The 25,122-nt window shown below is 51.0% G+C and overlaps 1 protein-coding gene and 2 long non-coding RNA genes across 9 annotated transcripts in view; 2 read left to right on the forward strand and 1 right to left on the reverse strand.

Moving 5' to 3' along the window:
- VPS45 (vacuolar protein sorting 45 homolog) overlaps positions 1-19,042 on the reverse strand; it is a 29,299-nt gene extending 10,257 nt beyond the window's left edge. For all 6 annotated transcript variants that reach the window (XM_082332797.1, XM_082332795.1, XM_082332796.1 and 3 more), the window contains exons 1-13: positions 18,878-19,042; positions 18,641-18,775; positions 18,485-18,545; positions 17,203-17,282; positions 16,613-16,681; positions 16,176-16,313; positions 15,671-15,781; positions 14,204-14,338; positions 13,769-13,882; positions 12,897-13,064; positions 9,112-9,270; positions 8,216-8,323; positions 7,775-7,896 (exon numbers count right to left, since the gene is read on the reverse strand). In XM_082332797.1, the coding sequence (XP_082188923.1) occupies positions 7,775-7,896; positions 8,216-8,323; positions 9,112-9,270; positions 12,897-13,064; positions 13,769-13,882; positions 14,204-14,338; positions 15,671-15,781; positions 16,176-16,313; positions 16,613-16,681; positions 17,203-17,282; positions 18,485-18,545; positions 18,641-18,775; positions 18,878-18,970 (1,493 nt within the window). In that variant the 5' untranslated portion in view covers positions 18,971-19,042. The remainder of the gene's footprint in view (positions 1-7,774; positions 7,897-8,215; positions 8,324-9,111; positions 9,271-12,896; positions 13,065-13,768; positions 13,883-14,203; positions 14,339-15,670; positions 15,782-16,175; positions 16,314-16,612; positions 16,682-17,202; positions 17,283-18,484; positions 18,546-18,640; positions 18,776-18,877) is intronic.
- On the forward strand, positions 4-12,497 carry LOC309600457. Of its 2 annotated transcripts, XR_014230432.1 has the most exons (4): positions 4-683; positions 827-6,173; positions 9,735-9,860; positions 11,602-12,497. It is a non-coding gene; the product is annotated as an uncharacterized lncRNA (long non-coding RNA). The 2 variants fall into 2 exon arrangements; XR_014230431.1 differs by having other exon boundaries at positions 4-6,173.
- Positions 19,043-21,557: 2,515 nt separating the features above from the next.
- Positions 21,558-24,129, forward strand: LOC309600764. Its single transcript, XR_014230472.1, has 5 exons — positions 21,558-21,786; positions 22,099-22,149; positions 22,624-22,660; positions 23,163-23,256; positions 23,968-24,129. It is a non-coding gene; the product is annotated as an uncharacterized lncRNA (long non-coding RNA).
- The last annotated feature ends 993 nt before the right edge of the window (positions 24,130-25,122 follow it).

Here is a 25,122-nt window from a genome sequence, read left to right on the forward strand (position 1 = left end):
GGATCAGAGAAAACACAAGGATAAATCCTGTACCTCTCATGGGCGCTGAGGCAACGATGTTGTTCATTCCTCCGCCCAGACCATGTCTCATTTCTGTGATGCGCTGGGCTCAAGTCTGACAACAATGCGTAGCCCATTAAATCGCTTTTAAAACATTGTCTCTCCTAAACATTTACACAACGTGCTAACAGTCCTTAAAAGCCTCCTCAGCAACACCCACACGCTGCATCCCTGTGGAGCTCCACCATGACACACACGCCGATGTTTAATGCATGATCGAGACACGGCTGCGGCTGTTAAATTAAGATCAATTCAGGAGTCAAACAAGGACACCAGCGGTGCTTCAGACCTCTCGGGCTTGGTTTGAAGGGCACGGATCAGCTCCAGTTTTGCTGGCTGATTACAGAACTGCTGGGATTTGTGCCTAAGTTCACCTCTGAGCTTACATTCCCTAGCCAGCCTGGAAATACGGGATGGTCCAGGGAAGTAGCGTGAGGGGAAAGGGGGGAAACGAGGGAAGAGCCTTCACCCGACAAAATACAAAACCAGCCATATGCCCTGCACATTCTGCTTTAAAGGAAGGCTGCACCTTCCCTGCACCACCCAATCACTTGAGTTTTCCACTCCCAGGGATAGCAGAATGCGCTTGCAACCCAGAAATCAGCTCTGCTACCATCTACAAGGTGAGAGAACAATTTCTGCAGAATCTACAGCAAAAAGGTGCAGATCACATCCCGTCAGTCATCCGCCTGAGTCAGAGCAGTCAAGCCTCGACACAATTAACTTTCTGTTGCAGTCTCAAAACTCATCTCTGCTTTCCACGCAGGCACTTCTGCTAGAACGCAGCTGCTTGCTGCAGCGGTGGAAGCGGCAGGCGTTCATCTGCTCTGTCTGTGCAAGCTCTGGATCAGTGACAAAGCAAATGGAGCATGAGACAGGGATGACCCCGGCACGCACCTAGCATAGCACCCCGGCTGCGTCTCTGGTTACTCCCTGCTGAGAAGCCAACCTGCAAAGCCCTCGACACCTGTTACTGCCCGGAGGAGCAACACACGCCCCGGAAGGACGAACGTCGGGGATGTCTTTCTTGGCATCACTGAACGGGCTGTACCACCCAGAGCAAAACTGCTTCTGCCGTCAGAACGGGACACGGGCTCAGGACAAGCGTGTTAGCCGCCAGATCCACACAACTGCCTCCCCGCCCCTGGAGGGGATGCAGAAACGGAAGAAAAATTATGGAAACGATTAGCGCACACCCCTCCCCAAGGTGATCTTTGGTACCAATAACCTTCCGAATCGTACGTCTTTTCAGAAAGTTTGGGTTAGGTCTGCATAGGATGGCTTGGACAGACAAACGGAGCTTTCGGAGATGCTGTCGAAGGTGCTGGTAGTCTCCCCGTGCAGAGTGGAAAGAGAACGCTGCAGCCTGGATGCCTGGAACGCGGGGACCCCATCACTTCAGGCACACCCTCTGGTGACACACAGCGTTGCTAATTCAACAACAAAAAAGTTGTTGCATTCAGTACAGTTCTTCTGCAGGTCCTATACAACTTGTTATCCTTGAGAACGCTAATAATTCTAATAACGGCCAAGACTCCCAGCTGCGGTTTACCGCACAGCTTCCTTGGAAAGAACAAGGCTCAAAGTGGAATCCTTTGTAGAGAAGTCCGCAATAGCGGAGCGTGCCGTTAGATGCCTTACGCCTGCGCTCTCTGGACGGAGCGACGAGTTTTACCCTGCAGATGATTCGCCCCTTCCAGCCAGGAGCGGTGGTGGAGGCAGTGCTGCCCTCGGGACCTCAGCAACGCGGTCTGTGCTGTCTTCCCTTCCCTCCCAGAGCCCCAGGGTTCGGTGTGCTCACCTCTCCCTGCAGAGCCACCGTGTCCCCTGCACGGGAACAGCCTGTGAAAACTGCGCTGCAGCATTAAGATAAGCAGGTTATATATAGCAACCATGCGTTCGGGCTGTGCAGGTTCAGACATCTCACCGAGGCGGACGGAGGTTTTTGCACCCTAGTGACAACGCAAGTCACCGAGCCGGCCCAGAGGACAGCAGAGTGCTGTACCTTGTCATCCTAGCTACGGTCAGGCATACGGCTTCGGAAACTGAATGCAAATGTGCCCAAGTCTTCTGGGGAGGGAAATCAAAGGAAAGGGAATGCACAGCAATGAAGGAATCTGATAAGCTGCTGTTAGTTGTCAGAAAAAGTAGACCTAAAATCTCTACAAGCCCACTTCTGTTGTGATGCATGGAAGAGGTGCCGAGTAGGCCGTGCCACAGTTTGCCTCTCAGGCTGAGAAAGCCGCACCTCCCCGAAGCCCAGGCAGTCAGTTAGGACCGTTAGGGTTAAGGTGCCGTTACTAACTGGATCACTGGAGCAACAAAGAAACAAACCAGGCAATTTCTTACCAAGAAGTCTTGTGCAGACCGAAATCCACAGGATCGGTCTCCTGGTACCATCATTTATGCATTTTGCGTTGGAACTCTCAAACACCTACGGAATTTAGATGCCGAAGTCGCGTGGCTAGCTCCCGTATACTCCTCTGGAATATCTTAAGGTGTACCAGCCTTTACGTTTGCCACCACCTTCCACTGGCACCATGCCACCGCCCCTGCCAACGCACATCACTGATGCCCCTAACAGTCCCTGAAGTCAGGCCTATGCAGTGCTCGGTCACAGCTTTCTCCTAGGAGGGCGTTAGAGGAGTTAGTCTAACGAGATGCTGGATCCCCAGAAATGAGGGTGAGACCGTCAGCCAAGTCACTTCATCAGCTCAAGGCAGGACTGAAGATTACATCCACCGGCAGGGAAACCGTGTGTTTCTTGCTCATGCAAAGCCCAGATGCAGAGGAGAGGAGATCTGCTAGTTTCTCAACCCCAGGCTCAAGAACAGAAAAATACCTTATGAGGGCATTTACAGCTGTCTTACAACAGGTTTGAAAAAGATAAAGTGCATTTTGAATCACATCAGGCTAAGGAGGAGCTAAGCACACACAGGAGAAGTTAGCAGCAAGTCATGAAGCCCTGCCTGCCTGGCCTCTTCCCTCCCACTCCCCAGGAGCTGTGAAATGAAGGCAGTCTCGCGCACAGCCTGGCAGGTACGGCCGCGGTTTACGCGACGCTGCTGAGGATTACACGTTTGATCAGACTGGTAAGGCAAACGGGTCTGCGCTAAGAAAACTATGAATGGAAGTTGGGAGTTTTTTAATATATTGTGTTTTCCTAGCTGCTGCGTTTAGAAGACCCTCTCATGGCACAGAATTCCCCTGTGCTGGGTGCTGTACAAAACAAGGGTAAGAAAATGGCTCCTTTGCCCTTTAAGTCATTTCTGCACTTTTTACGAAGCACTATCCAACTCGGGAGACTAAACAGCCCAGCGATGCCATCACAGACAGCAAGAAAATTTCTCTGCCGTCCTCGGTCAGTAAGTCTGGGTTACATCTTGGGCAGGGCTCCGTCACTGCGTATTAGCAGTTTTTGTTGTGGTGGAGAATCTTTGTACGAAGAGAGGAATAGATCGACTGATATCCAGAAAAACCTATACTAAAAAGATGTCAAACAGATAAAGAAATCCAGGAAGAAGGATAATCCAAACAGGCCCAGCATGGGAGAGCCGATAGCTACGCTGGGCTGCAAACTGAAGTGGTAATGCCCGAGATGCTGGGTCGCAGGTAAGAAACCTTCCTGCCTGGACATTGTATCCTGGTCTGCCTCTACTTCCCGAGCAGTTGTGATTGCCAGGTAGGAGGAGTACGGCACAGAACATGCTTATTTTTGCTTTTATATTGCTGCTGCCTTTCTGGCAGGATTAAGCCTGGTATGGGGGAGCGGAGGCAGAACTACGGCCTCTCTCCCACCTCGGGTGCCTTGCTGAAAGCAGCCGGCATTTACCCTGCAGACTTCTCGCAGCCCAGAAGTGAGCTAAGGCACGCAGAGGCAGACTGCTACGGAAAGAACAAAGGGATCTCGGTGTTCTCACGAAGCGCCCAGCGAATTGCTGCTTATATCAAGGGCAAATAATAAGCAATTTCGGAATAGGAAGAAACCCCAAGAGTGTTATAGGATTAGTGGGAAAGCAATCTACAGCGACGCTCGCTCCAGCTGTTGCGCTCCTCAGACCCAATTTGTGGATGTGGCTGTGTATCTCCTCGGGTTAACTACCAATTTAACAGCTAAATGCTCAAACATTCAGACAGGAGGAAGAAGCAACTTCCTTGAACAAACAAGGACACGGTCAGAGTTTTGCCTTAAAAAACCCCCACAAAACGCAAACCATACTAAACACAAGAGGATATATATGATTTAGCAACAGCGCTGCTTTCCCTAATCTTTAGGGCAGTATGTGCGAGCTCAGATGCAAAAGCATACAGCCAAATGGTTCCACATCACATGCTGCACGCTGATGCTTCCAAAAAAGGAGATTTTATATTCGCTGCCTAAGGAGATACCTCACCCATCCCTTCAGATGCGTGTCAGCTATAGACATTTCCAAATGGTTCCAAATTCCTCCTCTCCTCAGTCAACAGGGACTTTCCCTTCAACAAAATCAGAGGGAGAAAGCTCATGTCCAGCCTGCAAGCTGTAGGACACTCTGAGCTAGATGATATCGGCGAGTTCTCACATTCCACGTTTAAGTCTGAACTTTGATGGGCTTTCAGACAAGGTAACTTTCCAAGATTTTTGAGTAAGCAGGTACGTAACTGTGGTAATTTGAGAGAGACAGGGAATGAGCCGAGTCCCGTCTGGATCCCCAGGGAGCAGCACGCCTTTTCCTGCTGCTGTTTCAGAGGCTGTTGCCTGGGTCATGCGAAACGTTGAGGACCCACGTTTGGTTTTAAGAAGTGCAGCAGTGACCGAGCTGTCTCCTGGTCTGATTACGACCTTGGTTTTGTAAGAAGTGGACTCTAGCCATCGTAGGTAAGCACCGTCAGGCCCCGTTGCTCTGCTGGGGACAAATGCCCTGTCAGAGAAAACCCCAGCTGAAAGCATAAACAAAGCAAAAGCTCCACCCGACGGGGAGGCTTTGGCAGAGCCTGGCGAGCGGAGCACGCCGACGGGTGGCAGACCTCGGGAGGCATTTCTGGGGCTCCCCCAGGCTGCTGCGACGGAGAGCGGCTGTAGGAACTTCTCCAGCGAGTCCTTTCCAGCAGCAAGGTGGAAGGGACTGCAGGCTGATGGCATACGGGACAAGGATGATATTTAACCCAGCGGGAAACAGAGGAGAAGCAAAACAAAGCAGAATTGCTTATTGCTCTCTCCTAGGAACCCTGCTCAGTGCTTTGCAAAGATTCCCTTTCCTTCACTGCTGCCAATTTCCACAGCTGAATTTGGACCAGGAGCTTTTCCTCCCTTACAACAGTGTAATGTTTAATACAGAAAGAAATAGTTAAAAAGAATCCTTTCAAATTCTTTGCTGTTCAAGCAACTGCGTCCCTTTGATCAAAAAATACAAAGCTTTTCGCCCTGACCTTCTGCTGAACTCCTGCCAATCACTGTAACACCATCCTCTGAAAGCAGAAAGCAAGAAGACAGTGCAGCCCAGTTTGCCTTGGGCTGTGATTTATTATACTGAGTTTTGTGAAATTCTTAAATTTAAATTCCTCGCTCAATTGGTTTGGCACTAAGGCAAAACCATCAAGTGGGCCTTTTTCTTCCAAACCTGCTAACTAAAACCTGTTTACAGATGAGCCCCCGTTTTCATGATACTGAACGTTCATACTTTAGTGAGAACACTGTGCTGTGGCCCCCGTTTTATGCAGCAAGTAAAGCCCAGACACAAAGTATTTAGGTGCCTACTTTTCGTCAGTTACGAACCCTCATTCCTACAGCTCCTGTGTCTTAAACTCAACAGGATCTACCATTCCCATCAGGAATCAACCCTAATAACCATGTGCCCTTACGCTTTTGATCGTTTTGCAGACATCTGACCCGGCAGCAGCACTGGTGGACCCGGCCACTGTCCCGAGGACAGTCCCAGACCGAAGGAAGACCGTGAGACATTGAAGGGAAAGAACAGTTTGGAAGCTCTGCCTTTGTATTTTGAGATTTACTTCAACAAAACTACAGGATTCACGTCTTTAGCTAAGAGACAAGGCTGCAGCCGCTGCGGAGAAGGGAGGGAGGCACAAACTCCATTTCCCTTCATCCAACTTCTGTTTTCCTTCAGTTCGAGGTAGGAATTAAACCTTTCTCATGCTGCCCCAAATAAATTCTTTGCATGTTGTTTGTAGCAGCATTCTCAGGGGCAGGTTGCTGTACCCTTTTCCGGAAACATTGAAAGAGGAATCTAAGTTAAACACAGCTCAGGGAAATGTAAGTGGGAACTGAAAAAAGAGAAGATAAAGGTGAGAAGAGCATTTGTTTCTAGTGAGCTCAGAACAAACCCAGGTCAGGGGTGCCTGGATGCAGTTACTGCTGTTCTCATTTCAGATCCACCGCAAACCGCATCCCTCAACCTCTTTTCGTTGGGCTGAAATCCATCTCAGTCGAGAGCTGGTTTCAAGGACAGAGGATAGCGTTTCTGTTGCTAGGGGCCTTGGTATTTCACACCTATGAAAACCACCCATCCACCCCATCCACAATTCACCATTTTATTTTAAAGGGAAAATCTGGAGTAAGGCAGATATTTCTTTGGTCTACCAGGGACAGACACAAACGAATTGTTTCTTGTATGACTATAATTCTTTCTTATTCATAAATAAAATGATTAACGTCCCCTGCTGTCAGCCTGGCATGGAATTTGGATGCCTCCCTGCTAGAGAATACATTTTTCCTTTCATCAGATGGATCGAAATGCCCCGAGGCAGGGCTGAGGAGGAAGAGCAGTGTGCGTGCATCTCAAAGAGAGCCAGACATGAATGCTCGCTCTTTGACATGCTTCTGCCCCTCCCACCCGCTTGACACTGCTGAACCTCGGTCCCCAAGTCTACTTCTCTCCTGCTCCCAATGAGACTGTGGTTTTAACCAAAGCGCCCTGCAACAGCCGCCTCATTTGTTGAGAATTATTACCTTGAGTTGATTTTCCGCTTCACTAAAAATGTGGCCGTTGCTGATAAAAAGCAATAATATGCAGCGTGTGAAGGCAATGACGATTGTTCTAATGCTGCAAGTGAAACATCTTCCACAGAACCCCGGGGCATTTAACAGACACTGGAGAAGATTCAGGGAATCGTTGTGATGACCTCATCACAGATCACCCAGAGGAAGCAAGGCTCTTCTCCCCAGAGGAGACTACCACTAGAAGGAATAAGAAACACCCGCCCAGCACACTGCAGAAGCTTAGCTGAATTTACGGAAAGGAGACCGCGGTACCGAAGAAAGGAGTGATTTGTACAGAATGCCGTCAGAGGAGAAGTTGTCGTCTTCTCTCTAATGATTCAGTGCCCTCACCCTGAGGCCCATATTTACCTTTAATGCCTTCATTGACAACTGATTAGCTGAGCTCCAGCGAAGTCAGCTAGAACCAGACAGCCAGAGTTCTTTTCAATTACAGTTATTAGCCATATTCAGCAAGATCCCATCCTCATCAGGAATAGTAACTGGCTCAGAAGGGAGAGCTTGCAGTTGGACTATTTTTGGTACTCTACAAATAAACGCCAGATGGCGTGGAGTGAAGTTAGGGGGCATGTTGAAATCCATCATGTGAACATCCTGGCAGCTTGGTGCAATGGCTTTATCCTTTACCTGAGCCCTCACAAGCCGAATGTCACATCTTGGCCAGCAAGAAAAGACAACCGTATTTCAGTCTTAATAGCCCCACAAGGCCCCACATACCTGTCACGGAGCGTGTTGGGACCCAGGTAAGGGTACTGGCTGTCCTTGAGTTTTCCTTTGATGAGCTGATCGAGGGTTTCTTGAAGGAGAGGCTGGTGTTGCGTATACACATTCTCAACTCCCTGCAGTGCAAGAGAAGCTCTTGTTATGAATTAATACAGCAAGGCAGCAAGCTAAGAGAGAAGATCAGCAAAGGCCCATAAAAGGAGCATCATCATCTGATGGATACCTCAAGCGTTAACTACTAAAGTCCAGATTCAGAGAGGCTTTTCAGCAGCTAACTCCCACGTCTTCAATGAGAACTATGCCCTAGAAGCCCAGTGCGCTTACTATTAAATCTCTGAAATCCAGGACACGTGGCATTGCACTGCGTGCGAGTCCTGCTCCATGGCTGTAATTTTGACTGAAACTGTCATTATTTCACCTGTGGCAGATCCATACCTTCAGTCCTTTGAGGAACTGTTTGGTGATGGCTACAGCATCCTTGGGACTGAACAGGTCGCTGCCCCGCACCCGTTTCCCTCCGTACTCCACAACGGCGGACACTAGCTGTACAGAGAGAGGCAAAACCAGAATCCTGTTAACCTGGGAAAGCAGCCTCCAGGCAGTTTTGGTCTGGTTAGGCTCAATGGAGGTACTGGAGTGATGACCAAGGAGCCAGGGAGATCGATCCCAAGCAGATAAGGCAGCACAGAGGCAAGGGGGACGAGAAGAAGTACTCCCCATATCCACCAAGCACTCCAGGCTGCCGTGACGCTGCCTGCAGAAGGAGAGAGGCTTTCATTTCCATAGTCCGCTGCAGCGAGAGCAGATCTTCCATACAGTGTGACATCATCCTGCTTCTCCACCTCCTCTCCAGCTGCTCGCCACATTTGCCAAGCGCTGCCACCCTCTGCCACCCTCTCCCTCCAGCCAAGCTCCTTTTACAGTCTCCAGAAATCCTCTGCTGCAACTATTGCCTGTTCAGCGGGAGCTGGGGGAAAGGGGTGGGGAGGAAGAGGGGAAGGAGAAAGCAAGCATGTTCCAGGCCCCGTTCGCGTGCCACACACCCGTCCTCGCAGACTCCTGCCATGCCTGCCACCTCTGCTTTATTCAGTCCTTCATAATATCACTGATTTTGGCAACGGAAATTAAGTGATCCGTTATGCCTTTTAAAGTAACACCTGCAGGCCCCGGCCAAGCTCAGGGTTCTTTTCGCAAGGTGCGGCGCAATTCAACAAAAAAGCATTCTGCTAAACTAAAGCGGGCAAGCCTTACGCCAATTAGCGATGACTTTCCACCTCTGTGCCCTCCTGTCCCACTCGTTCATCCAGCGGACGGAGAAATGCTGCGATTACCTTTCGGTATTTCTCTGACACACCGCGGTTCTTGAGATCTGTCATCAGCCCTGGCAGGCTATTGCTGCTGTGCCGCTCGTAGTGCAGGGCATACAGCATCACCAGCCGGGCGGCGTCGAACTCCGTCACCTTGGGGTTCTGCAGGAGGCGCCGCACGTTCTGCAGCAAGACAGAGAGCGGGATTAGTGGGGAGGCCTTCAAAGGACATTAAATCAGACTAATATCAAGCCCACTGCCTAGCAACAAAATTGCATGCAGGAGGAATGCAAGGGAATTAAATTGTGTCATAAGCAACAGAGCCCAGCTTCTTATGTGCTCTGCGGTTAGATTTATTGGAGTACGATGGAGCGCAAGTTGCTTTTGGGTCTTTTCAGGAAGCTGGGAATTCATAACACAATTCTGTTGTCCATTCTTAACTCTCCATAACGTGCTGTGGGGTGAGCTCAGGTTCCTGTACGCCCCCCCTGCAGGGGGGTCAGCAGGCACTTACGGAAACCTTTAACCTCTGCCCTTCCCTTTCCGACTTGAGTAGGGCCAGAAGCGGCCCACAGGTTCCATCGTAACATTGGCTGCCAAGAAAAACGAGCTAGGACAATTACGCAGATTCTGTTTTCTTTTGGAAGGTGCGGGGCAGAAGCATCGCAGTCTCAGATAACCTTTGGGTGCGAGAAGCGGAGGAGCAAGTATCAAGCATTTGGAAGCAAAGGAATTAAAGCATGAAAAGGAACCGAAAGATTACAGCACTGGAGGTAAATACAGAAATCTACACTTATTACTTGTAATATGCAGATCATTACTTTTCCTGCTGAATAGAACACGATGCCATAAATATAAAGGGCGCACGCCCCAAGGAGGCTGCCTGTTAAAGTGCAGACTCTTCCCAGAAAAGTTCCAGGACGCCCAGTGCATGCCCCGTACCCTCCGGTGCATGCCCCGTACCCTCCGGGGACTGCCCCGTACCCTCCGGTGCATGCCCCGTACCGTCCGGGGACTGCAGGCAGGATATAACTGCTTGTCTAAGTTGACAATTGGCCATCTAAGTGCTGCTCCTTCTCATTACAACGAAAAGCACTTATTTCCTCCCTGCAACCTCTCAGTCCTCGCGTTGAGTCACAGCGCTGAGATAATGGAGTTAACAGAACAAACACCAGAGCCAAGCTGGGAGCTTAGGTGAGCAGGGGGAGTAATAAGCTGCTTAACTCCGAGCTTTGAGATGGCTCTCAAAGAACAGGTATCAACTACCAGATGTGTTTGCAGACATCTGGTTAGGGCTGGACAGATGCTTGAGGACCCAGCAAAGTCTGAAATTCTCCCTGTGCTGAACATTAAAGCAAACCAATCGGCCCGTATTAGCTGAAATGCACGGGAGCGGAGGAGCTGCCAGCTTTACGGTTGCAGTTCCGAGAGAGGGACAGAACCAGTTAGGATTTTTCCACTCTGTAAGTGTACGTGACCTTCAAACGCTCCAAAAATCCCAGCGTATCTTTGCAAGGTTCTCCCACCCTCCCAATACAGGTAGGCAATGTGGAAACATTCAGTGAACAGCTGTGAAACAAGGCTGTGAAACTGTTGGTACTTCCCACGCTGATTCAGCTGTATTTGCTGGAATTTGTTTGACCGATGCTGACTAATTACAAAAATACAGGATAAAATCCTGGCTTTGCGGAGGATCAACAGGAGTTTTACCATTAACCTTCCTAAGGTCAGGAATTCACCTGTGAGGGTAGGGACAGAGTCCCACGGAGATGTTTGCTTGCAAGATTTTTGATCCTGTGCAGGCAGCGCAGCGGCGATGCCTATATAAGCGGGAAGCGTGTTAAACAGAAAAGCTATTGTCCATCTAAGGAGATGGGATTCAAAACCTCCCATTCATCTCTCGAGGCTCATGTACTATGTCAGGATTAATAAGAGACTGGGGAAGAATAACCAAAATGTACTGTACTCAGAGGCCCTAGGCCACCAGAGAAATTCACAATTGCTGAAGTTACACCAGTGGGGGAACAATTCTGCCTTTATTTCGCACGCTGCCTTATTCTTCATTGTTTCTGTGGCCTTGGCCCTTCACTGCCATTAGGAGGCTGCAACAGGGAACAGCCTGGGGCAGTGCAGCTTGAGAGATACTGATCCCTCCTGTAGAAAGATACCAGTTCCATAGTTTTGCATTTAGTTCCTCGCTGCTACATGTTTTCCAGTCCGTCTCAGTTGTTAGAAATACAACAGAGCCCTTCAGGCAGGTGGCTGTAAGCAAACTGCAGGCAGCCCTTCTGCTTTAAAAACCGCAGCAACACCTGGTTAGCGCAGACGCAGACCTGAAGTAGCACCGAGGTGAACCCCAGTACCCACCCTGCGGTGACAGCGTGGCACTGGCTGGGGGCTGACCTGCCCACGTCTCCGTCCGGTTTCCAGCACTGCCACACACCCTCTTAACCGCAGCGCTGGTGATGCAACTGCATCATCGCCAGAAGTTCACATCATCCCTTTCTTCAACAGATCTCAGATAACTTCATCAAAGACAGAAAAGTAGACCAAAATGGTCTCCAAGGCCAAGCACCAAGTGTCAACACTAACGCTCTGTGCTGCGTTAGTATCAGAAACAACAGATCACAGCACAGAGACGATGGGCTGGGGAATTAGAACTCCAATATTTGACTTTTAAACTGCAAAAGCTTGATCTAGGGACGATGACACAGCAAGAGAACCTCAGAGGCTGTTTTCAACAAACGCATTTTATGGCTACGTTCCCATACTTAGTCATCGAATTCTACCAAATTTAAGCTATCGAATCATATCTATAAGCTCGCCCATCTATATAGCTGCGATGACTTCAACAGGCCTGTACTGATTCACATCAGCTCAGGATCCGGGAGCAGATTACAGTACTTGAAGAGTCTAATATTATCGCCTAGCCACCCACTTGGGGCACAGAATAACAGAGGCAAAGAGGACATGTATTTCAAATCTGTTGAAGATGCTTGTCTTTACTTTCTAGCCAAAGTGCTTCTCCAGTAGTGTGTAAAGGAGTCCGTTACTTGGGGTAACTTCTACCTTGGCCATAAAAAATAAAGGAATCGGTTTTTAATAGTGAGTTGCTGGTTGAACTCTGCTATAATGCAGTCACACTCAACAATACTGCTATTTTCCCTGAATAGTCAGCAGCCACCATTCATCACTGGTGACATACCGTCAGATACTGGGTCAGGGCACGGAATCCAACAAGCCAGCAGGGGGTCAAAACTTCAGTCTATACTCAGCTACAACAGGAGGCTCTGTTAGGCTTTTTCAGTCCTCTTTGCCAAAGAAATCTTTTATCTAAGAGGCTTTCCAGTTTTTTATTAAAAAAAAAAAAAAAAAAAGGTAAAAGCCAGCACCTCAGCGGACAGTCTGGCGTAGACGATTTCATGGATTCCATTTCTTCTCCTCCCCAACAAATACAACGAGCTTCTGCACGGGCTTCCAAGCTTTTTTTTTTTTTCACTGGTGCCTGCACGGGCAGCTTGCCAGAAGCCAACTGACTGCATATAACGAAGGAATGTTGTGTGGTGAAATGTAAAGACAAATTTGCAAAGATGCTTCTCAAGCCAGTTATTAACTATGATTCATCCCCATCTGAACTGAACGGGGAGGAGAGGAGTAATTCTAACATCTCATGTCCCAGCCCTGCAGGGTATCTGCAGGCAGAACTCCCACTGACTTTCAGCATCAAACTTCCAGCAACGGGGGAGTTACAGGATCAAACCAGCTAGATTCAGACAAAGGATCAAGGCCAGGGTTTGAGCCCAGGGTACCTGGAGAGCACTGGAATGGTCATTCTGGCAGGCCAGTTCCTGCTCCACTTCAGACACCTCCAGCAGGTTCCGCTCACCGACCAGCCGAGAGAGCTCTCCCACTACCGTCACGTGCTTCGACACCGTGCCCGACATCTTCTTGAACTGCGGGTAATTCTCCACAAATGCCTGCAACGGGGAAACCAAAGCAACCGGTTCTTCAAAAGAAAAGCAAGAGACGGCGGATGCGTGCAGCCCAGTGACAAATTGCATAAACCAGCTTGCATCGATATAAGCAAGGCCAGTGCGGGTATATGGATGATCGGGCACCTCAATCCCAGGAGCCCCAGGATTTCTCCAATTGCAAGGAGATTTCTGGAAGGGATGTACTTTCTATTTACTCTTAAAATAAAAGGATACAGACGGTATCTCCAAAGACATTGCTGGGATTCTTTAAATCTTGAGCAGTGGCTGAATTAATAGCCCGTGCTCTGAGCTGTTGCCGAGCGACCCAACTCAGATATAAAGTCCACACGGCCACATCAGGGTAAGCTTAGTACTTAAACCAGAGCTTCCTGATTCAACTGTAGGGCTCCGGGATTCCAGCAAGCTCTCGGCAGCAGCCTAGAGAGCAGTCAGAGCAAGCAAGCTTGCAGACCACACTGCAGCGGTGCAGAACGGCCCGTCCCAGTGCCTGGCCTTCAGTGAAGAAGCACCGTAATGAACACAGCGCAAAAAGGAGGTTCCCGCCCCACAAACCTAGCTCGCCACAGAGATCTGAACCGTTGGTGCTGGTAGCGTGGACTGTCAGAGCACAGGCAGTAGCGATCCGCACTGTCCTGCAATGGAGGGGATTTAAAAAGTCCAGTCAGTTACGCGTAGATTGTCTGTACCTTCATGTCTGCTATGGATTCCAGCTTCTGCTGCTCCTTAGGCTTCCTCCTCTGGAAATCTTCCATGAGATTCTTGATGTTACTGCCAATCTCTGCAAAGTTCAGGTACATGTTCTGCACGGAACAAGACAGGGATCTGAGAGAGCGCCATTCTCTGTGCCTGAAAGAGTGACCTGCCATTGCACATCGTCTCCCTGAGACCAAGCTTGAGCGCGCAGCTCTGCCGTTGGTCCGAGTTGGAAATAAAACCATAAAATGGACACGTTATTTCATGTCAGATGCTGTTGCACAACACACTGATTTTCACCGCTTATGCAGTACATCATCACCCCGATGCTCGAAGTCATTGGAAAATTCCTTTCACGTGGCAAAACCACGAATGGAACCTGATCCCCAAATTCGGCTACTCACGAAGATCCCCGCCGAGATACCTACGTTGGCGTAGAACTCGTCGTTCTCGGCAGACAGGACGACCTCTCGGAGATCCTTGCTTATCCCCGGTACCCGAGAGAGGTCGATGCGGTTGTTGTTAATCCCCAGCAGTTCGTGAACCATAGCCTGGTACGTCCACTAACAAGGATGGCGAAAGAGAAAGGCAAGAGGTGACCTTCGTCAGATCACAAACAGCACTGGAAAACGAACGGATTTCAGGCTGACCTCCGAGCAAGCCAGTTTCTACTCCTCTAGTAACACACAGCGGATCCAAAGTGCGTGTCCCTCCAACTTTTGCCAGAATGTTACGATAAGAAATAATTATTACTTCTGTTATAAACAGACGGGCATCCCGTGGTGAGAGGCGCTGGTGCAAACACAAAGGAAAACCACCCCGTTCCAGGGTGCTTACTGCAGGTGCGTTCAAAAGACACGGCTCTCTAAAAGAAGCGCAATGGGGATTAATATTCCGGTTCAAACAGCTCTGCCTGCCACCGTTACCTCCCCCTCCTCTGCTGCGAAGGGACGTGTGTTTTTGGCTGCAGAGGTTCCACAGTTACAAACCGTACAATTTCCTACACGCTCCTTTGCTTCGTACGCAGCAGTAGGAGCGGTCAGCGTGTGTTTCTGCACATCAGTGAGTTACTGTATTTATCCTGGGAAGACTAATATTAATCTAGAGAGAAAACGGAAAGCTGATCAGAGCACCGACATGCCCGACACCCCACTGACATTCATTTGAGTCTCTCTTCTGGGTAGAAAATCTCCACGTAGCAGATAACGCTGTCCTTAACTCTACACACCGCTGTGAGCCGGGTTTCTGACTGTCAGATCACCCCAATAACACGAGCGTCACCACCAGCTCCCACAGCCCCAGCGCTACAGAAGCGCTGGCTGCTGTCGAGGCGGCCCGGCTGCAGCTCCAGCCGTCGCCTGATCGCCAGACCGGCCTGCGTCCGTGCATACCCGCAGAAATGCAAGAAAACAAACAGACTGTTTGAGGCCAGAACCTGCAGCACAGCGAAGCAAAAAATCACAGCAGCTACACAGTAAATACTACTGCCCATCAATGACACTGAGGGAGAGAGACACCAGCGCAAGGTCACTCGATAACTGTGTCCGTGTGCTGCCAGCAGCCTGTACAAATAAACCCTGCCAAGACACGAGGACTCCAAATGTAAAGCATGTCTCACAGAAGCGCAAGCGGCCTGGTTTTCCAGGGTGCGGGCTACACCTGCCTCCGAAGCCAGCACACGCAATCCGTGCTCACCAGTCTGAAAAATCAGGCCACGAGATAAAAGAGGGATTTCAAAAAGGACGGGGGCGGGAGGCAATACTTTTCACCTTTCAGGTATAAACCATGCCCTGCCAGGGCGTGCACTCCGACTCGCTGCTACCGCCACAGGGCTCTGTGCGCTTCTGGAACTCGCATTCCTATCTCAGCCCTTGCACGACCGCGAGATGATTCACCTGGTTCAGAAGTGGGGTGATGGCATCGTCAGACCGGTCCAGAATGAGAAGCAAAGGAGGAACCTCCGTGCGCCGAAAGTCAAACAGCTCGTACTCTTTAGTGATTACTTGCTGTCGAGACAAGGAAAAAAAGAAAAGCCACTTGATCTTATGTATACCCAAAAAATGTTTCCTCTTCGTTTGGATACAGGTGGACAAAAAGTGAAGAGCTGGTGAAAAAGCAGCTGTGCTGCTAACGAAGAAATGATACCTGCTCTCAGAAGGCCCCGGGTAACCCCCTGCAATTTGTGACACTCGCAGGAAACAGGGGGCTTTACCTGCTTGGACGCAGGCAGAGAGGAGGGATGCGACCTGCCCAAAGCCGCGCAGCAACGTAAATGACACAATTTACAAGAATCGACTGAAAAAGGGTATTTCTCTCAAATGCATCAGTATGTAAAAAAATCAAACAAAATTTAGGTACGTTGCCAAACTTATTTCACATCGCTGTAGGTTCTCACCATACCTTCACACATTCAGCAAGCCTCTTTGCTGACTCAGAAGAGAGCTGGTACCGAATCATGGGGCATTTCTTCAGAGACAAAAGCAGAGCAGTCAGCCCTTGAGTCGTCCTGGAGAGCTGAGCCGGGTCCCAGTTGCGACCCTAGAAGGAAAGGCTGCCTCTAGCACGGATGCACCGTCCCCAAACTCCTTCTCACATAAAGTCTTATTTCTAAGTCTTAAAGTCTTAGAGTAAAACTGCAGTTTGACTGAAGGAGCAGGTACCCCCGGGGCCGCAGTCCGGATTCCCCAGTGTTCCTCTCCTTGCAAGGATCAGCTTACGGACCCGCAACAGCGGCCTGCCTGCTGGGCAGCCCACCACCGCACCCAGCCCGCTGCGGCTACCGGTCTCTCTATTAACCGTAAAACAAGGCCCTGGAGGAGCGTTAGCCTTTTTCATACCTGGCAGCAGCCCAAGAGGTTGAGAGAGAAAACGTGTGGATTCACTGCAATGTAATCGCCATAGAACTCCTGCCAACAAGCGAAAGCAAATACAGTTACGTGTCTTGCCAACCCTTATGCAGCCTACAGGAGTACGTGTTCCAGCACCAGCCACACTGACACCAAAATCCTAAGCAGTGCACACTCGCTGACTCTGATCATTTCTCCTTCCTCTGCGCCCAACCTCTCAAATCCCTACACTTCTGCGGACAACGCCACTGCCAATTTGTCCGGTGTATTTTTCGAGTACGTAGCTCTTCATCAACACCACAAACACGGAGCAGCCGTGTGAAACAGATGACAGCAGAACCAGCAGCGGCTCTGACAAGTGGAGGGCAGGGAGAAACAGCAGACACAGGAGTTTCTCTTTCTTTTACTTTTTAATCCCACATGCACGTTCATCTTTCGTCCAAGACTGTTGCACAGTGCTGCTGCGTACTGTTCAAGAACTACAGAGTCCTCCCATTGCCACACCTGAGTTTGTTAGCTCGTACGTTCACTTTGCTGGTGCTTTTGGATTAAGGGATCTATTTAAAATATTCAAAATTCACCTGAACTTCAGCCACAACCTCCTGTTCATCAGCCTCAGCCAATGACTTGACATCACTCTTACTGATCACGTTACTGAAATCTGAAAGAAAACAAGAGGGAAAGAACAGTCGGGCTCTGCGAGCGACACGTAACGCAAGAGCACCGCAGAACGTATGACCAGAATTTCCCCCGGAGCAGGAGCAGATTGCAAGAGATCCCTTGACCTTACACCGGCAGTTATTATGCAGACATTATAACCCAGAAGCTACCTCCCAAGGATACTCTGAGCTAATTCCCTGTCCAACTTTCTGGTGCCGATACCCAGCAAGCGACTGCAGCACCGGATCAGCGTGGATGTAATCCACGTAACCGTCAACGACGGATTAAACGCCCGGTGGGACGCGGCAGTGCTGGAACGGCAGCGCTGGCTCTCCCCTCTCCTCTCCCTGCCTATCATCTGCCCGAGTAGGCGACACCAGGTACAGCCCGGTCGCAGCCAGTAGATTTATATGCGTAAAAAGCAATATTAAATGGCTGACCAGAGCGACAGCCACGCTGCTGAGCTGCTCGCAGCTCACCGTCACCACCAACCCAGAGTCCCCTCTCGCAGCCCGGAGCCTGGCTCCTCGCCGCTGCGTTCCTGCGGAGCGGCAATGACATCTAGAGGCCACCTCGGCTCATTTCCCAGAGCCTCACCAGGAGATGCCTCTGCTGGAGGACGAGACTTCGACACAAAACCAGCTGTAGTTGTTCTGCTTAACTTCCGAAAGCACAGACTACTCCGTGGCGTGAGCGGGACACGAGGGACACCGCCTGATACAGCGGGCACTAGAAGGTGCTGCGTAGCAGGTTGAGTCCAACGCTGGGATGTGAAGTCTACCCTAATCCCATCTCTGAATTATTTAACTTCAAGATTTGGGCCGGTCTCTCACCCAGTGCATCTCAGCTCTCCTTATAATAAAGGCACGTCACCCCAGCATTAGTCTTCTTTCATGTTTACGAAGCAACGTGATAATCCCAGAAATTTTCAGGGATAAGCCGTATCAGAGGAATGCAGATTTATGATGTTGCTTTGTAAAGATCTCTCATGAGCTGCTTTGGTTTCATTATTTTATCTGGTAGGTATGTACCCTTTGCTAAAAGAATTTGGTGACCTAAATGGCATAAAAACTAGAATTCACACATTGTCAGCCTTTTAGTAAAGGTCGGCGGGAGCGGTCGCGGCACAGTATTTTCTACTGAACGTCAGGTCGGTCTCTGACGGGGAAGTCGGACTCACTGCAGAGAAGGGGACATACTTACAAATAAAATAGATGCTGTACTTGGGCCTCCGCAGCTCCTGGATGAGGAGCTCCACGTTCTCCTGGACGAAAACAGCAGATTTCAAAACCGTTGAATGGGAAGGGTCCTGCGCGCCCCGCGCCCCCGGGTCCCACGCCGCCTGGCGCGGGGCTCTACCTTGGTGGGCCGCAGGAAGCAGATGGCCTTCAGGTGCTTCATGGCCTCCCTGCTGGGCGAGTCGAGGCGCTCGAAGAGGTACACCTCCTTCTGCAGGATCTCGGACTGGGTGTACACCATGCTCACCACGCCGGTCTGCGGGGGGAAGGCGGCAGCGCCCCGTCACCCCGGCCCGAGGCCGCCGGACCCCGCCGGCCCAGCGCCAGCAGCGGCCCCCGCCCCGGCCCCGCCGCTCACCGTCTCCCGGTCCATGAGGAGCACCTTCATGCCCGGCCCGCTGTCCTCGATCATCTTGGACACGTACTGCTTGACGGCCAGCACCGCGTTCATCTCGGCTCGGCTCCGCTCGACCCGGCTCCGCTTCACCCGGCTCCGCTCCGCCGCCGCCGCCGCCCGCCCTGGGAGTTGTAGTCCGCCAGCGGCGGGGCCGGGCGGGCGGAGCGCGGCGCCGGACCACAGCTCCCAGCCTGCCCCGCGGGGCGCGGCCCCTCCCCGCCCGCCGCCCGCCGGCCTCCGCCGCCGCCCGGTGGGGCTGCGGGCCCCGGGGAGCGGGCACGGCCCCTCCGCCGGCCCCGGTGGGGCTGCGGGCCCCGGGGAGCGGGCGCGGCCCCTCCGCCGGCCCCGGTGGGGCTGCGGGCCCCGGGGAGCGGGCGCGGCCCCTCCGCCGGCCCCGGTGGGGCTGCGGGCCCCGGGGAGCGGGCGCGGCCCCTCCGCCAGGCCCGGGGAGGCTGCGGGCCCCGGGGAGCGGGCGCGGCCCCTCCGCCGGCCCCGGTGGGGCTGCGGGCCCCGGGGAGCGGGCACGGCCCCTCCGCCGGCCCCGGTGGGGCTGCGGGCCCCGGGGAGCGGGCGCGGCCCCTCCGCCAGGCCCGGGGAGGCTGCGGGCCCCGGGGAGCGGGCGCGGCCCCTCCGCCGGCCCCGGTGGGGCTGCGGGCCCCGGGGAGCGGGCGCGGCCCCTCCGCCGGCCCCGGTGGGGCTGCGGGCCCCGGGGAGCGGGCGCGGCCCCTCCGCCGGCCCCGGTGGGGCTGCGGGCCCCGGGGAGCGGGCACGGCCCCTCCGCCAGCCCCGGGGAGGCTGCGGGCCCCGGGGAGCGGGCGCGGCCCCTCCGCCGGCCCCGGGGAGGCTGCGGGCCCCGGGGAGCGGGCGCGGCCCCTCCGCCGCGGCCCGGTGGGGCTGCGGGCCCCGGGGAGCGGGCGCGGCCCCTCCGCCGGCCCCGGGGCCCCTCGGGCAACTCCTGCAGCCGCCCGGGTCTCATCCCTTTGCCCTCCCCAGGGCCCTGAAGGGGACCCGGGCCGAGGAAGCGGGGTGGGAGCGGCCTGGGAGGGGGGAAGCAGTTCGAGACTAAACCCAGCCCGGCTCTGCCCGCAGCAGGCCCCGAAGCCGCCCTCTCCCCGCTCCAGGCCGCCTTCCCGCCGTGCCCCTGCTTGAAGAAGCAGCCCTTGCTCTCAGTCTTGTTTTCCAGCAAACGGAAAGTAGAAAAGATGCATTAAAATACCATTTCAATGTTGTGCATAATAAAGTAATCAGGGCCATTCCTTCTGACCAGTAATTTATCACCAGTATAACCCAGCAAGCAAGCTGGGACCCGGCTCTGGGAAGGTCTGGGCCTGGGCGAGGTGAAGCTGGGACGGTGCCTGGTGTGCCGAGGCGCGGGCGAGTCCTGTGGGCAAACAGCGGCCCGTTTAACCTGGCCCGGCTGCCTGCGGGACACGCAGCCACAGCACCCCTGCTAACTGCGTATTTATTCATCCAGGCCGGTTTTGGAAGTCCGTGCCCTATGCCAGCCAGCTTGGCTTCCAAAAACAAATAAAAATTGTAATAATTTATGTCTTAAAAAGACCCGCAGCGAGCGGTACCAGGGCTTCGGGAGCAGGCGGAGGGAGGGGAGGACGCTCCGCGTCGCTGCTCCCCCTCCGCATCCCTCATCTTCGGGACGGGGAGCGCAGCGCTTGACCTTCATGGGATAACTCGCGTGACGAGCTGATACCTACTTCGCTAACCTTTGAAAGAGCGGGTCTCTGTGCCATTTATTCTGCCGCTATTATTATTCCTGAGTGTGACAATTTTGGAAAAGGGCTATTATGTTCATAAAAATGTAATCATCTAACGTGCGTGTTTTATACAGAAAATGGTGAGCAGGTGCTGATGAAAAATGAAAGCTATTTGCAAATCTGGTAGGTACCTTTTCATAAAAGCTGACACAAAGGAACTCTTGAATGCTTATAGTTCATCTTTTGTTCTGCTTGATTTACATTTAATATACATCAAAATACCTTACGGAAATAGGGATATAGCTTAAAATTTCTGTATTTTATAGAAAAAGTAAAGATCAGAGAAAGAGGCTTGTCCATGAAATCTTCTTTTTAGACAGCAGCCAGTCTGTAAGTGTATTTATGGAAGCGTTCTTGGAGACGATCACGATACATTAGCGATGCGTACGTAGACGATTGAAGTTTGTGTACGGAGATGAGACGTGAAGTTTGTTCATACCATGGTGTAACGGCGTCGTTCAGAAGCGTCGTACTTTCCCTGGCTACATTAAGCTGAATATTACTGATATTTTCTCTCCTTACAAGCCGCAGTGCTTCACCTTTCTAGCGAGTAAATGGGGTGAGAGTTAGAAATCCCAGCTACTGTACACAAAAAGCAGTTGTAGTCAAGCGCTGCGGAACATCCCGATGAAGTGAGCTGAGGAAGTTTTGGCTTTTAAATGCATACAATTGCTACAAAGATGGATGTTAAAGCAACACCCCGGTAAGGTTAAGGCAAGGCTTTGTTTTGCCAAAGCTGTCTCGCGTTTGTAAATAACACTAAAAGATTGAAGGCGAAAGGGAAAGCAATGCTTTTGCTTGGTGTCAACAAAGCAGGCACCTGCGTGTCCTTTCGCTGCTCCTTGGCCTGGAGGGAGGAAAAAAGCAGCTGTGTCTCTGCAATAATACAGGAGGCAACAGCCTTAAAATCCTTCCCTTTAGTCTGGGCTCGCAGACGAACTCAAGGCGTTTGGATTTGGTTGTCGTTCGTTTGCCAGTGGGATCCAGCGAGTGCCATGCTGACCCCCCGCAATATATCCGTCACGTAGAGGCAAACATCTGGTAGCTGCTGTCATTTCTGCCGTCGGGGAGCCAGTACGTTTCAGCGTTTATTGTAAGGTAAAGATAAAAACATCCTGAAATGATCAGATATTTGTGTGTTCTCCCTTGCATCTGGAAAGCCATAAACATTGCAACAGCAGAAATACAGGCAGCGCAAGCAGAATGTTTAACTTGATGAGATTATATTGCTTTGGCATCGATTGCGTATTGCAATTCGGAACAGCATGCAGCGTAAAGACTAAAAGGCAAAGTTATAGGTATTTTAAAATCCAAGACGCTTAATCAGCCCTGAAGAAAGCCGACGTTAAGGATGTACGAAGTTGATACTGATCTTAATGTTCAAAACGCGGTGGTTTTTTCCTATCCCAGGTCCAGGAAATCGATGCTTTGAGGACAGAAAATAGGAAGCTACAAAATGCGGTAGGTTTTACATTTTTATTTAAACGTGTAGGCACTTTGTTGCGGGACATCTTTTTGCAGTTGCTCAGGGAATAATCACGCACATCAGTTTAACACCTTTGGTTTTCTCCTATACAGAGACTTCGCTGTTAGCGTTTCCATATTGGTGCTCATTGCTATTTGCATTCTCTTTTCCTCGGAACTCACGACTGCGATATAAAACAAAATGTGTGTTAATCTACAGTGCACCTCAGCATTTCCCAACAGGAAATTCTTTATCATCAACACTTCATAATGCTTCCTATCGCTTTGTAGTGGCTGTAGGCGATTTAAAATGAAAACACTTGTATCGTATTAGGAGTCTGAGTAGCGTTATTCAGATTAAAAGAAATGATAACAAAAATATTTTGCATTCAGAGTTAGAACTTGGATGTGAAGCACACGGTCTGCAGGTAACTAAATGGTAAAATGATTGTGCTTCTCTTTTTAAAGCAGATAAGAGAGCACCGAGGAACCAGACGGAACGTACGAGGTGAGCAATGGGAAACGTTTGCCTTACCAACGCCTCTTGGAATATCAACATGAGATAATGTATTGCATCATCACTTTCGAAATGTCATTTTTTAGCTGAATGGCTTAGAAAAATTAAGTGAAACCCCAAGCTTTTCGTAGATGCTGAGGTGATTCATTTGCCTGCTAGGTAACAGAAATTTTGGGTGCATGCCAAGGTGTTTTCACAAAAGTGGTGGCTACATATGCATCTTTTTTTATTTAAAGTACTTAGGTTTGAGCTGTAAAACGTTTGTTTGCATTTGTTTTGTTTTAGGAAAAAAATTTGGAGAAGCATTGACACCCCACGTCAGTATCATTTAATTATCAGTTTTAATTAAAGCACTGGAATCGAAGAAGCTTGCAGCAGCTTAGGTTAAATAACCAACTAAACATAAATAGCCCCAACACGCAACTTCTGGGGCGAACCACAAAAGCTCAGTGGCATTTTAGCAGGGATTTTAATTGTGGTTGAATTCCTGCAGCACCCGGGCAGAGGGCGCCTGCGGAGCGGAGGAGCGGGGGCCTGGGCAGCCTCGTCGGGGAGACGCTTTGATGGCCACGCAGAATCACGCAGAGGTTAGTGGTCGTAGCTGTTACATTTGGAGGGATGCTGCGGAGCTGCAGCGGTGCCCCAAAACGTGCTGGCGGGGTACACGATGCGTGCAGCGACCCAGGGCTCGCGCTCAGCGTCCCCCGGCACAGAAGCCGCAGGGGAATTTAAAACCAGCAGCAGGAGCAAGCGACGCCCGTGTCCCACTGCTTCCTTTTCTGTGCCACGCAAGGCATGTCGTTCAAGCTGCTTTTCACCAGCTGCGGTGCAACATCAGTAAAAGGGAATGAGAAATGGGATCCGTCGCAAGATGTAGCTGTAATGAAGAGATCTACTTGGCAGTCCGATGGAAAATGTTTGTGCGGTATTAATACGGCTGGGATGACTCTGTGCGTAGCTGCGATACGTGGGTCACCGAATTCATGCAGGTCCCATAGCTAAATCTCGATATGTCTTGCCAGAGAGGTCTGGGAAGAAAAGAACCTGGTCTTGAAGGTCAGGGGACCTCGGTGCTCTTCCTATGGGAAAATGATCCCGCCACACGGGCTCAGGCCGTAAGAGCCGAGCCCGGGCTGTTGGAAGCGGCGGGAGGCTGCTGGGGAAGCCTGGCACGCAGCGCGGCTTCAACCGGGCAGGCTCGGGAACAAACCTGTCTCTGGTCCAGGGCGTGCTGGCACGGGAGGGCTAGAACCAGCCTGTAAAGGAGACGGGGGAGTGTTGTCATTCACCGTTAACAGGAGCGCCCAGGAACTTCTCGCTCTGCTTGGACAACCCGCCGTTTCTCATCCACTTCAACCGCAGGGAAGGAACTGACACAGATTACGTCCCTATTTAGGAAACGTAAGGATGGCATTAGAGCTTTTTTATTTGTCTGTATCGCCCATTCGTACACTTCTGCAAATCCCATCTTCCGAGAGCTCTTCCCCCCTCTCCTCCCTTCGCACCGCTCCCATCACTTGTCCTTCTGCTCCTTACGCCCAAAATCGCACAGGTTTTTACATTTGTGCTTGTGCCGAGGAGTGCTTGGTAAATCAGAGGAGCGTCCTTCCAGGCTCCAAGTACAAGAACGTGACTTAGTTTTCCTGAAACTTAGGTAATGCTCCGCTTCAGGCACGCTGGCTCTGGCCGAGTAACGTCCAGGCACCCGCAACAGCCGGGGTCCTGCTAATCGCGGTAAGAACAGCAGCTGGGATTAGGTGCTATTCCTGGAGGAGCAGAGCTAAAACGGGGCTGCACGACACAGAGCCAGCGCACCCTCGCTGTCAGACCACTATTTATAGGAGAATGGATAAGGGAATAAATCCTGCCGTTCGCTTCCAATTAAGCAACTCCCCTTTTTCTCCATCGAGTAACCTACACCTTTGTTGTCTTTTAAGGACTGAGATCACATTTTAAATTTCACTTCACTGCTCAAAATACTTTCGGCCTTCTTCCTACAGAGCGGTTAGAGGCCAGAAGTTTTGCATACGTACAGGTCTTTATGCAAAAAAAAGATTTGTGTGGTTCAGATGGTTCAGGATTTCTCTAGAAAACGTACTGTTCCAGGCACCTGATTTTACTTCTCCTATTCAGACCGAGTGACACCGTGCGTAAGGAGTTAGTGGGGGTGCTCACGGCAAAGGTACTGCTTTATATGCATAATAATTGCAAACTAAATAACAAATTGGTATTTAATTGCATCCTATTGTTTTCTGGCCTTGTTTAGATTTGACACGATTTAGTGTCTGGAAAGTACTTACCATTTAATTATTTGTCCGGTTTCCTTGGAAATGCTTTTGTAATGATGTCAGAGATGATTTTTTTCAACTAAATAAGCCCAGAGTGTTGTCTCCTTCTTAAATACATCTTTGTCATTGTCCTTAAAGGAACGCAAATGCCTCTTTGTGCCTTTG

This window comes from Platalea leucorodia (genome assembly GCF_965183815.1).
Source record: "Platalea leucorodia genome assembly, chromosome: 24".
Taxonomy (NCBI): domain Eukaryota; kingdom Metazoa; phylum Chordata; class Aves; order Pelecaniformes; family Threskiornithidae; genus Platalea; species Platalea leucorodia.